At 41.7% G+C, this 12,162-nt stretch overlaps 1 protein-coding gene across 6 annotated transcripts in view; it reads right to left on the bottom strand.

Annotated features, from left to right (window-relative positions):
* LOC144691802 (dual specificity tyrosine-phosphorylation-regulated kinase 1A) overlaps window positions 1-12,162 on the bottom strand; it is a 92,154-nt gene that overhangs the window by 22,065 nt on the left and 57,927 nt on the right. For all 6 annotated transcript variants that reach the window (XM_078560297.1, XM_078560300.1, XM_078560296.1 and 3 more), the window contains 2 exons: window positions 8,349-8,548; window positions 3,070-3,189 (listed from right to left, as the gene is read on the bottom strand). In XM_078560297.1, the coding sequence (XP_078416423.1) occupies window positions 3,070-3,189; window positions 8,349-8,548 (320 nt within the window). The remainder of the gene's footprint in view (window positions 1-3,069; window positions 3,190-8,348; window positions 8,549-12,162) is intronic.

Raw genomic sequence — 12,162 nt, forward strand, 5'->3', positions numbered from 1 at the left:
GGACTTGACAGAGTAGATTCTGAAAAGACATTTCCTTCATAGGTAATCTAGAATTAGGGGGCACAGTTTCAGAATAATGGGCCTCCCATTTAAGAGAGATGAGGAGGTTCTTCTCTTAGAGGAATGTTAATCTTTGGAATTTTCTAACCCAGAGAGCAGTAGAAGCTGGGTCATTGAATACATTCAAAGTTGAGTTGGATAGATTTTTCTCCTACAAGGGAGTCAGGGGTTATGTGGAGCAGGCAGGAAAGTGGAGTTGAGGCCATGATCAGATCAGCCATGATCTTATCAAACAGCAGAGCAAGCTCAAGAGGCTGAATGGCTACCCCTGCTCCTATTTCTTATGTTTTTAATAATCCCAGCTCCCATTTGTCATGATTAACATTATGCAGTGTTTAAGCGATTCCAACATAAAATAACACTTTACCTCCTAATAATAGGAAAATATGTTCTTATAACCTTTTTATGTTACAGCAATCGCATTTTCATATAACTGTACCACCACAGTAACATTCCAAGGTTGTTTCACTCACTGAAAACCTATCTATACTCCTTTCCAGACCTTGTGCTCTCCTCACAACTTGTTTTCCCACCTACCTTTATGTCAGCAACAAATTTGACAATGCACCACTGTTCCTTCATCCAAGTAATTAATATGGATTGTAAATAGTCGAGGTCCCAGCACTGATAATTGTGGCACTGCACGAGTTAGTTTGCGAATGTTGTCACTTGTGCAAACAACAGAACCATATATTTTTTTTAAATGAGTATTTTTTTCACAAAACCAAAGATGAACTACTTCTCCTGTGCACTGAGAAATGATCAGAGCCATGCATTAAACATGTGGCCATGCAGCACTAAAGATCAAATAAAACACTAAAAGGCCTAAAGGTCTACGACTGAAGCAAAAACTTTTTTATTCTTATTCTTGTTAGAATGCAACACTGCTTTGCGACCAGATTACTGGGAAGTATAGAAATTCAGTTTGGTTATAAAAATTAAGTCACACACAAATCAGCATCATTTTGGGTAATTGAAAGAAAAGGTTCTAAGGTATTCAAATAACCAACTTAATGTCGAATCATAGAATGCATAGGAACAGAAGTAGTCCATTTAACTCTCATCCAGCCTGTTCCAGCATTCAATTAGATCATGGCTAATTTGCAGCCAAACTCCAAACACCTGTCTTTGCACCATATCCCTCAATATCTTTGATTAGAAACAAAATCTATCCATCTCAGATTTAAAATTAACAATTGACTCAATTTCAACAAAAGAGAGTTCCAAAGTTCTATCATCATTTGCACATTGAAGCTAACTTCACTCCTGAAAGGCCTGGCCAAGTCCTCCTCATCCTAAATTTTACACCATAGTCGCTCCTTTTCTACCCTACCAGTTCTTGTTCATATCTTGAAACCTTCTTTCAAATCACCCCATAATTTTCTAAATTCCAGAGAATACAGCCTTAGTTTGTGTAATCTCTTCTCATAACTGAGCACCTGAGAGTGTGGATCATCATTTGAGAAAATCTTAAGATACACTTTCTAAGGCAAATATATCCTTCAAGGTGTGGTGCACAGAAGTGATGACAGTATTCCAGGAATAGTTAAACCAGAGCTTTGTATAGCTGCAGCCTGCTTTCTTCCAACCCTTATACTCTAGTCCTCTGGATATAAAGTCAAGTACAGCATTCCATTAGCCTTTTTGATTATTTTCTGTACTTGTCCTTGACATTTTGATGATCTAACTGGATCTTCAGTGCTTCTTGCTTTGCACAACTTATAAAGGATTCTGATCTATCCTTTTTAGGTTCAAAGTGATGATCTCACACTTAGTTATATGGAAATCCATTTGCCACAGTTCTGCACATTCACTTCATCTATTGCTTCCATCTATACCTGACCTTTTCGCTTCTGAGGACCCCTCCTGTGTTCTAAAAATTCCACGGAATCCTGTAACAAGTGTTTCTTCTGTACAAAAATTCTCCCAGCGCCATCCCACTCACCGTATTACTGCTGCTGTTATCCTGGCACTGCAGAAAATACTGGTCCCCCACACACATCCCACTCAATCTTTTCTTCCCATAAGCCTGACTCCAAACAAGTCTCCTTTTCTCCTCAACCCCCGACTACCCCACCCGATCTGCTTATCTGCTTGATTGTCAGTCAAACAACCTCTTCCCCTCATATCCTTTATTTTAGTTACAAAAATACTGAAGAGAACAAATGAAAGAAATGAAAAAAAAGATTTAAGGCCTGTATAATTTTTCCACCCCACCAACCCGGTGAATTACTCACAACAATGTCCAGGGGCAATTGGGAGGTAAATTACAGACCATATTATTTAAATGAGTTTGTGAACTGTTTCAATTTTGTTGATACTAAGTGTAAATCCTTGTTGTTTAATGCTGACATATACTGCTCTTCAACCTCCACAAAGATAGTAACTCACCCCATTTGACCCCAACAGCTACTTTACTCCTTGCAGCTGAGACCTATTTCCTTACCCCTTAATTGACTATTTCAATCTCACAAACAAAAATAAGACAGCGAAAACTCAAATCTGAAATGGAGCTACATATGCACGTGTGTGGAACCATCATTAGCTGGTTTCAAATCGTGTTGGATACTTGAACTGACTGATGACATACAATGGTGTGAGGATTCAAGGAGTGAGGGGTAAAAGCAGATGAGCCACTGTCTCATTTAGTCCAGGGGAGATGAAAACAATAACCCACAGAGTATGGTATTAGGATAAATGAGGGTGGTGGGGTGGGAAAGAAATAGTGCGGCCTGGCAGAACGAGGGTGCAAGATGGTGAGCTCAAGCTGGGGGATCTGCACACATCACCATCTCTCTCTCTCTCTCTCCCTTCTTAGCTAGCAACAGTTATGCAAAAATAAACTGATAAACGCCCTTCTAACTCGAAAAATTGTTATTTATGAATAGACCGAAATCACAAATCAAATTACTTCAAACAAGTAACTGAACATTGCAAAATCTTCCAGCAATTGCAGAAAATTCATTAATATAGTTCAAAAGTAGAACTCATTAAAATTGAGAGCTTTACCTCATTAATGTGTTTGTACGTTTTGATCAAATCTACGGAGAGTTTCCTCAGCGGAGCAGTGACAGGATCACGGAACGTTTGGGGCATTCGCCTCTGCAACATGACAACATCAGGCATTACCTGAAATAAATAGGGAAATTTTATTATTTCAAGTAACATTCCTTCATAAGACACAATATATTTACAAACCACGTTAGAAAACTTATGCATCAGATCATGAAAAGATATTTATCACACTTGATAGATTAATAAACAGCATTTGTGTAATTATAGCACCTTACATTACAGGAGGCTGCCATTTTGTTCATGGTGCTCTTGGGAGTGCTATCCAATCAATCCCACTGTTTTCATTCCCCATTGCCATGTAATAGTTTCCTTTTCAAGTATATATTCAATTCCCTTTTGAAAGTTTTGAATCTGCTTCTACCAACCTTTCATGGAGTATATTCAAGATGATATCCAAGAACCAATAATTTTCACCATTATGCTGAAAGTCTTACAAAAAATGAGCAAAAAAAAAATTGAACTTCTTGAAAATATTCTAAAAGCCAATAGTTTCCATAAATAGAGATACAAACTGAAAAACCCACTGTACAGTCCCAAAGTGCAAAGATAGAAAACAAGTTTAAAAAGAAAACAAATAAATACACTTTCCAAAGTTAAGCATTATTCCACTTTATGTGAAAGTCAATCAATCAATCAGATGCTGCCCCTTCCCCCAACTGCTTACAAAAATGCACTCATACATGTGAATATGAAAGCAATTAGGACTTGTTATGGTCACTTTCCAAGAAGCCAGCGTTGTGATCTTAATAGGTAAATTCTGCTCAGGCTATTACAAAATTCTGAATTATGGCAATGGGGTTCCCTTAAATGTATTTCACGGTTGTAGTTTGTGATCGGTCTGACGTATGTACACATTTGAACAACCAAATGAAATAAACTAAAAATCCAAACTATTTTATGAAGCAGAAATCCCTGTTGAAAGCTTAGATTGAAAAAAATGCATTGATAGCAATGAAGTATTCAATTGAATACTTATCACAGGCAGAACCAACTGCAAGTATTCCTGGATCAGAGTGCGCAAAAAAGATGTATATCTGGTAGCCTTGTTCATTCTTTTAGCTGAAGCATATCTGATATATTGCAGGGCTATCCCAGTTAAGATCAAGCTGGAAGACATGGGAAACCTTTGGCACATGTTAGTTTAGCTTTTAAATGGCACAGGTAAAGTTAATAACCTCCACTCTCTTTTAACCAGAAGAAAGGTGGCCACCAAATATGTTTTGATTGAAGCTCTGAACATAGATGATCTTTCTGTTGTGAAGAATGAATATCATGTTTGTAGGTAATTGATTTCTTTTTCATTCTATACATACCACAAAAGCATGGCCCATGAGGTTCAAGCAAAGGGAGGGCCTCTTATTGGAAGTAACAACTCTGGTCTAGACAGATTAATTGCACTCCAATCACCAACTCTAAATTAGCTTCTCCACAAATGCTCCAGATTAAAACCTTTTCACAGTTTGACCCAACCAGCTAAAGAACCCAGTGCATTAGCCAGAACATAACAGTGAAGAATGCATCCTAAAGCCCACTGAGCCATTATGGTATGACCTAACCTTAGGGCCTAGGTCACAGTGTACAACTAACTCCAATTCTGATAAGAGATTTATATAAAAATTTAAAAAAGGGAATTACGAATCCCTGTTTGAAATGGAACTGTGGTACCATTAAAAAATTACTGTAAGGCAACTGAGGAACAGGGGAGGTGGTGGCACAGTGGTACTGACACTGGACTGGTAATCCAGAAAACCAGAGGTTCTGGGGGTCCGGGTTCAAATCCTACCATGACAGTAGGTGGAATTTGAATTCACTAGAAATCTGGAATGATGACCATGAAACCGTCATCAATTGTCGTAAAAACCCTTCTGGTTTACTAATGTCCTTTAGGGAAGGAAATCTGCTGTCCTAACATGGTCTGGCCTACATAAGGCTCCAGATCCACAGTAACTTGGTTGACTCTTAAATGCCTTCTGAAATGGCCCAGAAAGCCACTAAGTTGTATCAAACCGCTTAAAAAAAGTTAATAGAAAGAAATGAAACCGAACTGACCACCTGGCATCAACCGATGCACCGGAAACGACAACAGCAAACCCAGCCCTATCGACCCTGCAAAGTCCTCCTTACTAGCATCTGGGGGCTTGTGCTAAAGTTGGGAGAGTTGTCTCACAGACGAGTCAAGCAACAGCCTGACAGCCATACTCATGGAATCATACCTTACAGATCATGTCCCAGACACCATCACCATCTTTCCTGCCAGTGGGCCAGGACATACCCAGCAGAGGTGGCAGCACAGTGGTATATGGTTGGGAGGGAGTTGCCCTGGGAGTCCTCAACATCAAATCCAGCCGCCATGATGTCTCATGGCATCAGGTCATGCATGGGCAAGGAACCCTTCTGATGATTACCACATGTTGTCCCCCTCAGCTGATGAAACAGTACTCCTCCATGTTCAACATCATTTGAAGGAGGCACTGAAGGTGGCAAGGGCACAGAATGTACTCTGGGCGGGGGACTTCAATGTCCATCACCAAGAGTGACACAGTAGCATCACCACAGACCGAGCTAGCCGTGTCCTAAAAATCATAGCTGCTAGGCCGGGTCTATTGCAGGTGGGGAGGGAACCAACAACAGGGAAGAAAATACTTGACCTCATCCTCACCAACCTGCCTACCGCAGACACATCTGTCCACAACAGTATCGATAGAAATGACCAGGGCACAGTCCTTGTGGAGACCGAGTCCCGTCTTCACATTGAGGAGGCCCTCCACTATGTTGCGTGCCACTACCACCGTGCTAAATGGGATAGATTTTTAACAGACCTAGCAACTCAAAACTGGGCCTCCAGGAGGCGCTGTGGGCTATGAGCAGCAACAGAATTGGACTTAACCACAATCCCTCATGGATCAGCATTTCCCCACTTGCTCAGCAATAACCTGCTCTATGACGCCCAGTTTGGGTTCCGCCAGGGCCACTCAGCTCCTGACCTCATGACAGCCTTGGTTCAAACATAGACAAAACAGCTGAACTCCCAAGGTGAGGTGAGAGTGACTGCCCTTGACATCAAGGTAGCATCTGACCGACTGTTGGGTCAAGGAGTCCTAGCAAAACTGGAGTCAATGGGAATCAGGGGGAAAACTCTCCACTGGTTGGAGTCATACCTAGCACAAAGGGCGATGGCTCTGGTTGTTGGAGGTCAATCATCTTAGCTCGAGGACATCACCGCAGGGGCTCCTCAGGGTAATGTCCTCAGCCTAACCATCTTCAACTGCATCATCAATGACCTTCCTTCTATCATAAGGTCAGAAGTGGGGTTGTTCGCTGATGATTGCACAATGTTCAGTACCATTCGCGACGACTCAGGCACTGAAGCAGTCCATGTCCAAATGCAGCAAGACCTGGACAATATCCAGCCTTGGGCTGACAAGTGGCAAGTAACACTCGCACCACCATTGGAATGACCATCTCCAACAAGAGAGAATCCAACCATCGCCCCTTGATATTCAATGGCATTACCATCACCGAATCCACCACTATCAACATCCTGGGGATTACCATTGGCCAGAAACTGAACAGGAATAGTCATATAAATACTGTGGCTATAGGAGCAGATCAGAAGCTAGGAATCCTGCGGCAAGTAACTCGCCTCCTGACTCCACAAAACCTGTCCACCGTCGACAAGGCACAAGTCAGGAGTGTGATGGAATACTCTCCACTTGCCTGGATGAGTGTAGCTCCAACAACACAAGACGACGTGACACCATTCAGGACAAAGCAGTCTACCTGATTGGCACCGCATCCACAAATATCCACTCCCTCCATCACCGACGCACAGCGGCAGCAGCGTGTACCATCTACAAGATACACTGCAGTAACTCACCAAGGCTCCTTAGGCAGCACCGTCAAAACCCACGACTACTACCATCTACAAGGTCATGGTAAACAGATACATGGGAAAACCACCATCTGGAAGTTCCTCTCCAAGCCACTCAGCTACCTGACTTTGAAATATATTGCCATTCCTTCAGTGTCACTGGGTCAAAATCCAGGAACTCCCTCCCTAACAGCACAGTGGGTGTACCTACACCTTAAGAACTGCAGCTGTTCAAGAAGGCATGGGCAATAAATGCTGGCATAGCCAGCAACATCCACAACCCATAAATGAATTTTAAAAACTTACAGAACGGTTTGACAGCCAGTGCCTACAAATGTCTGGCTGAAATAGAAGAAATGGAATCAGTGTCAAGAATGTGAGGTTCCATGAACTGAGAGGAATGGGTTGGCTTAGAAAATTCCTAAATTTTAAGTAGAAGGATGTAAATTATGTTCAAACAAGTCATAAATTTCAGAAATTCTAATTCAAGCAAGACATTTATGACAACAAAAAAAGACAAGTATGTCTCATCTTCATAATTAAATTACTTGTCTATACACACTACAATCTTTAAATCTCCCAATTTCCTTCTTCCTCACAGATCGAGTGTCTTTTCTCCCTCCTTACTGCAGTGCTTCTCCTCTTTGGCCATTGGTTAGGCGCCTTTTCTGATTCAGCCTTGGTTTAAATGTCTTCTCTTTCCTCAGTGATGAGTAACAAAATGAGAAAATAACGAGCCTCCCCATCCATCATACTCCGCCAAAATTATGCACAACCCCACTCTTCGACAATCACCTACCCCATCGTATTCAAACAAAATTTACAGGCGTAGAAGTCATAGCAACTCACTTAGCCCACTGTACATCCCTGAAACTAAAATTTTAACTTAATGATTCTCAAATACAACCAACTCCATCCTCCAATTATATGACACTCCTCCCTGTTAATCTTGCTGGGAATTTATAATCAACTTGAAATAACCATCATTTTTGTTACTGCAGTCTGCATTAGCTTTATAGAATAGTAATATTCACAAACTCTTCAAAGCTGCAAATCTGGCGGTCAAATTTTAGGCTGTTAAACATTTAAAAAGACAATGCAAGCCTACTCAAGCAATTACAGCATCTGTAATCTTTGATAGCCTATGCAAAAGTCATCGTTCTAACTTAACTAACTAAAGCAGGTAGGAGAACCCTTTGGTACATTCTTCTTGCGTCTGCCTAATTTTTAAAAGAACTCGAAAATATTAGTTCAGCAGTAAATCTGAAGGATTTAGAAATCAGCTGGCGCAGTACTGCATAAACAGATCTGTCGTGCATGGTCTCAAAATTGGGATCCATACCTGATTCGTTACAGTTGGCTGAAGCTGGTCAGTGTAGGATAATGCAGGCACCTGCTGGTCATTTATAGTTTGTTGGTGACGGTCACTGTATTGCTGGTGAGAATGAGGCACCTGCGTAGCCATTTGAAGGCCAGCAGCATGAAATGAAAATGAGGGTGCAAGCCGAACAGTCGAAGGTTTGCATGCTGAGGTCTCTCCGCCTGAGGAAAGAAATAAAAAGCCACAAGGTTATTCATCACAAAGTTTTGCTTCTTGGCTATTGAAACTAAGATTAATAACCAAGTTATCTTTCCTGAAACTCATGTTGACTCATCCGGAGGTCCCCAGCATCACAGATGCCAGTCTTCAGACAATTTGATTCACTCCACATGATATCAAGAAACAACCGAAGGCACTGGACGCTGCAAAGGCTATGGGCCCTGGCGATATTCCAGCAATAATACTGAAGACTTGTGCTCCAGAACTTGCTGTGCCCCTAGCCAAGCTGTTCCAGTACAGCTATTACACTGGCATCTGCCCGGCTATGTGGAAAATTGCCCAGGGATGTCCTGTACATAAAAAGCAGGACAAATCCAACCCGGCCAATTACCGCCCCATTAGTCTACTCTTGATCATCAGTAAAGTAATGGAAGGGGGTCATCAACAGTGCGATCAAGCAGCACTTGCTTAGCAATAACCTGCTCACTGACACCCAGTTTGGGTTCCGCCAGGGCCACTGAGCTCCTGGCCTCATTACAGCCTTGGCTCAAACTTGGACAAAAGAGCTGCACTCCACAGGTGAGATGAGACTGACTGCCCTTGACATCAAGGCCACATTTGACCGAGTGTGGCATCAAGGAGCCCTAGCAAAACTGGAGTCAAGGGGAATCAGGGGGAAAACTCTCTGTTGGTTGGAGTCATGCCTAGCACAAAGGAGATGGTTGTGGTTGTTAGAGGTCAGTCATCTCAGCTCTAGGACATCACTGCAGGAGCTCCTCAGGTTAGTATCCTCGGCCTAACCAACTGCTTCATCAATGACCTTCCTTCCATCATAAGGTTAGCAGTGGGGATGTTCGCTGATTCACGGGGCTGCTTCAGTGCCCGAGTCATCATGTCCAAATGCAGCAAGATCTGGACAATATCCAGGCTTGGGCTGACAGGTGGCAAGTAACATTTGCACAACACAACTGTCAGGGAATGACCATCTCCAACAAGAGAGAATCCAACCATCTTCCCTTGATGATTAATGGCTTTACCATCACTGAATCCCCAACTATCAACATCCTGGGGGGTTACCATTGACCAGAAACTGAACTGGACTAGCCATATAAATACTGTGGCTACAAGAACAGGTCAGAGGCTAAGAATCTTACGACGAGTAACTAACCTCCTGACTCCCCAAATCTGTCCACCATCGACAAGGCACAAGTCAGGGGTCTGATGGAATACTCCCCACTTGCCTGGATGAGTGCAGCTCCACAACACTCAAGAAACTTGACACAGCATAGGTCAAAGCAGCCCACTTGGGTGGCACCAAATCCACAAACATTCACCCTCTCCACCACCGACGCACAGTAGCAACAGTGTGTACCATCTACAAGATGCATTGCAGGAATTCACCAGGGATCATTCTACAGTACCTTCCTAACCCACGACCACTAACATTTAGAAGGACAAGGGCAGCAGATAGATGGGAACACCACCACCTGGAAGTTCCCCTCCAAGTCACTCATCATCCTAACTTGGAAATATATCACTGTTCCTTCACAATCGCTGGGTCAAAACCCTGGAACTCCCTTTCTAACAGCACTGTGGGTGTGCCTACACCACATGGACTGCAGTAGTTCAGGAAGGCAGCTCACCACTATCTTCTCAAGGGCAACTAGGGATGGGCAATAAATGCTGGCTCAGCCAAAGAAACCCACATCCCGTGAATGAATTTTTTAAAAAGGTGTTGTACAGGAACCCCCTCCCCCGAGTACCTCACTCAGGCTGTGTATTTTTCCCCAAGTTTAGAACCTGATCTCTACAGTTATATAATAATGCCTTCACCTATTATTAGGTAAACTGATGGAAAACCATGACAACATTTTTAAAAAGCTTCCCCAAAATATAAGTGAAAATGGCTACGTTAAAAAGTAATTTTCATGGATGCTTTTATAAGAAACATGTAATGACTGTCAAGCTACTGATGAAAACCTTGCCCTCAATTCACGATACATGCTTTCGAGCATTTCATGCAGATGTGTTTCACTCAAAACCACAAAAAGGACTTGAACATTAATCTCTGTGCTGCAACCCATTTAAAATAAAATCCAAGTGAGTTTCTTTGTACAATACATTCTTTGGGTAACCAGTTGATTTGTTTAAAAAAATCACAACTCATGAAAATTCCAGAGAAAGTCATCCTTATGCAAGATTTATAGTTATCAACCACCAAAGAGGCAACACTAAGACCAGCCTTTTCCACACTGCAAGAATCAGAGCATTCATGATTTTGGGTTTTGTGTCCCAGAACGCTCAGGGTTCAATGGAAACGATCAATGGGCTTTAGATTGGACACCACCAAACTGATGTTGGATTCCATAATATTAACAGATTTTGTACTAACTTTGGACACTCCTATCATTTAGGCAAAATCTTGATAACCATACCACCAAGTTACAACAATTATTACTATCTTCTTTGCTTGGATTCTGAGCACAAAATCAATAAATGGTGGGAGATTTCTATACAGGTTCTCATCTAAGAGATTTACTCTGTCTGAAGCAAATACTCAAATGGCTGAGTTGCACAACTTTTGTTGAATGTTTTGTTTTTAAACACTGCCAGATCAATTTGTAGTGTCTTAAGTGGTAATTCAGGTTAACTTACCTGACTTAACTCACTAATGCAACACAAGAGCAAATACAAAGTAATTAACCCATTGTTCCAGGCATTCATTTTAGAGGAAACTTGCTACAAAACTGACAAACTCAGTTTCACGTAACTAAAAGTGAGACACGGAATATACCTGTACTGTCATGGACTTACTGAATACATTGATGCTACTACATTATAATATACAAAAAATAATTGCTGCTGCCTGTGACGCTCTTTAATTTACCTCTCAAATGGCTGCCATCACCATGATTGATAGGCCTTAACCATCAGTACCTTCAACCTACTGTCACATATAGCTCAAAATGCTCAGTCCAAGCATTTGCAAGAATAAAATCTGTACCTGTGCTGCTAGATGATTTCAGTTCAAGTGGGCATAGTACAAAAGTTGTGCAAGCTCACTATTATACTTCACTGGGAACCTAGTGACAATACTCCAAAACTAATTAATCTACAAGAAATTGGCAGTATTTTACATTCCTATGCACTACCACTCACAAGATGCCGCAGGAGATACTCTAAGCAACTTTTGGTCATAAGCTTCTAATGCCACTTCATAAAAGTTAGGACTTCAGAAATCACCCCTACAAAAGTAAACCCTTTTTTTGTATTAGAGATGCATCTTATGCCACCTCGCACACCCTTCAGTTATTTAACTCAGCCACTCGTACATCTTATTCTCCCTACAGTCCAGCACTGGGGACAGAGCTTCAGCCACCTCACCTTTACTCCGGGCACTCCTTTTGCTGTGCTTCCCCACATTGCTCTCCAACTTCTCAAAACCAATGTATTCATCCAAAATTCTCTTTTTCTGAAGTTCCCTCCATAGTTTAGTGTCCGTTCAATTCATTGTTTCCCCACTTGCACCTCAGTAAAATACCACAGGATGTTTTCTATACAAATATAAGTGTTTAAGATACAATTTTTAAAAAAAATTAAGCTCAACAAGACAAAA

This window comes from Cetorhinus maximus, chromosome 16 (assembly GCF_964194155.1).
Source record: "Cetorhinus maximus chromosome 16, sCetMax3.hap1.1, whole genome shotgun sequence".
Lineage (NCBI taxonomy): Eukaryota > Metazoa > Chordata > Chondrichthyes > Lamniformes > Cetorhinidae > Cetorhinus > Cetorhinus maximus.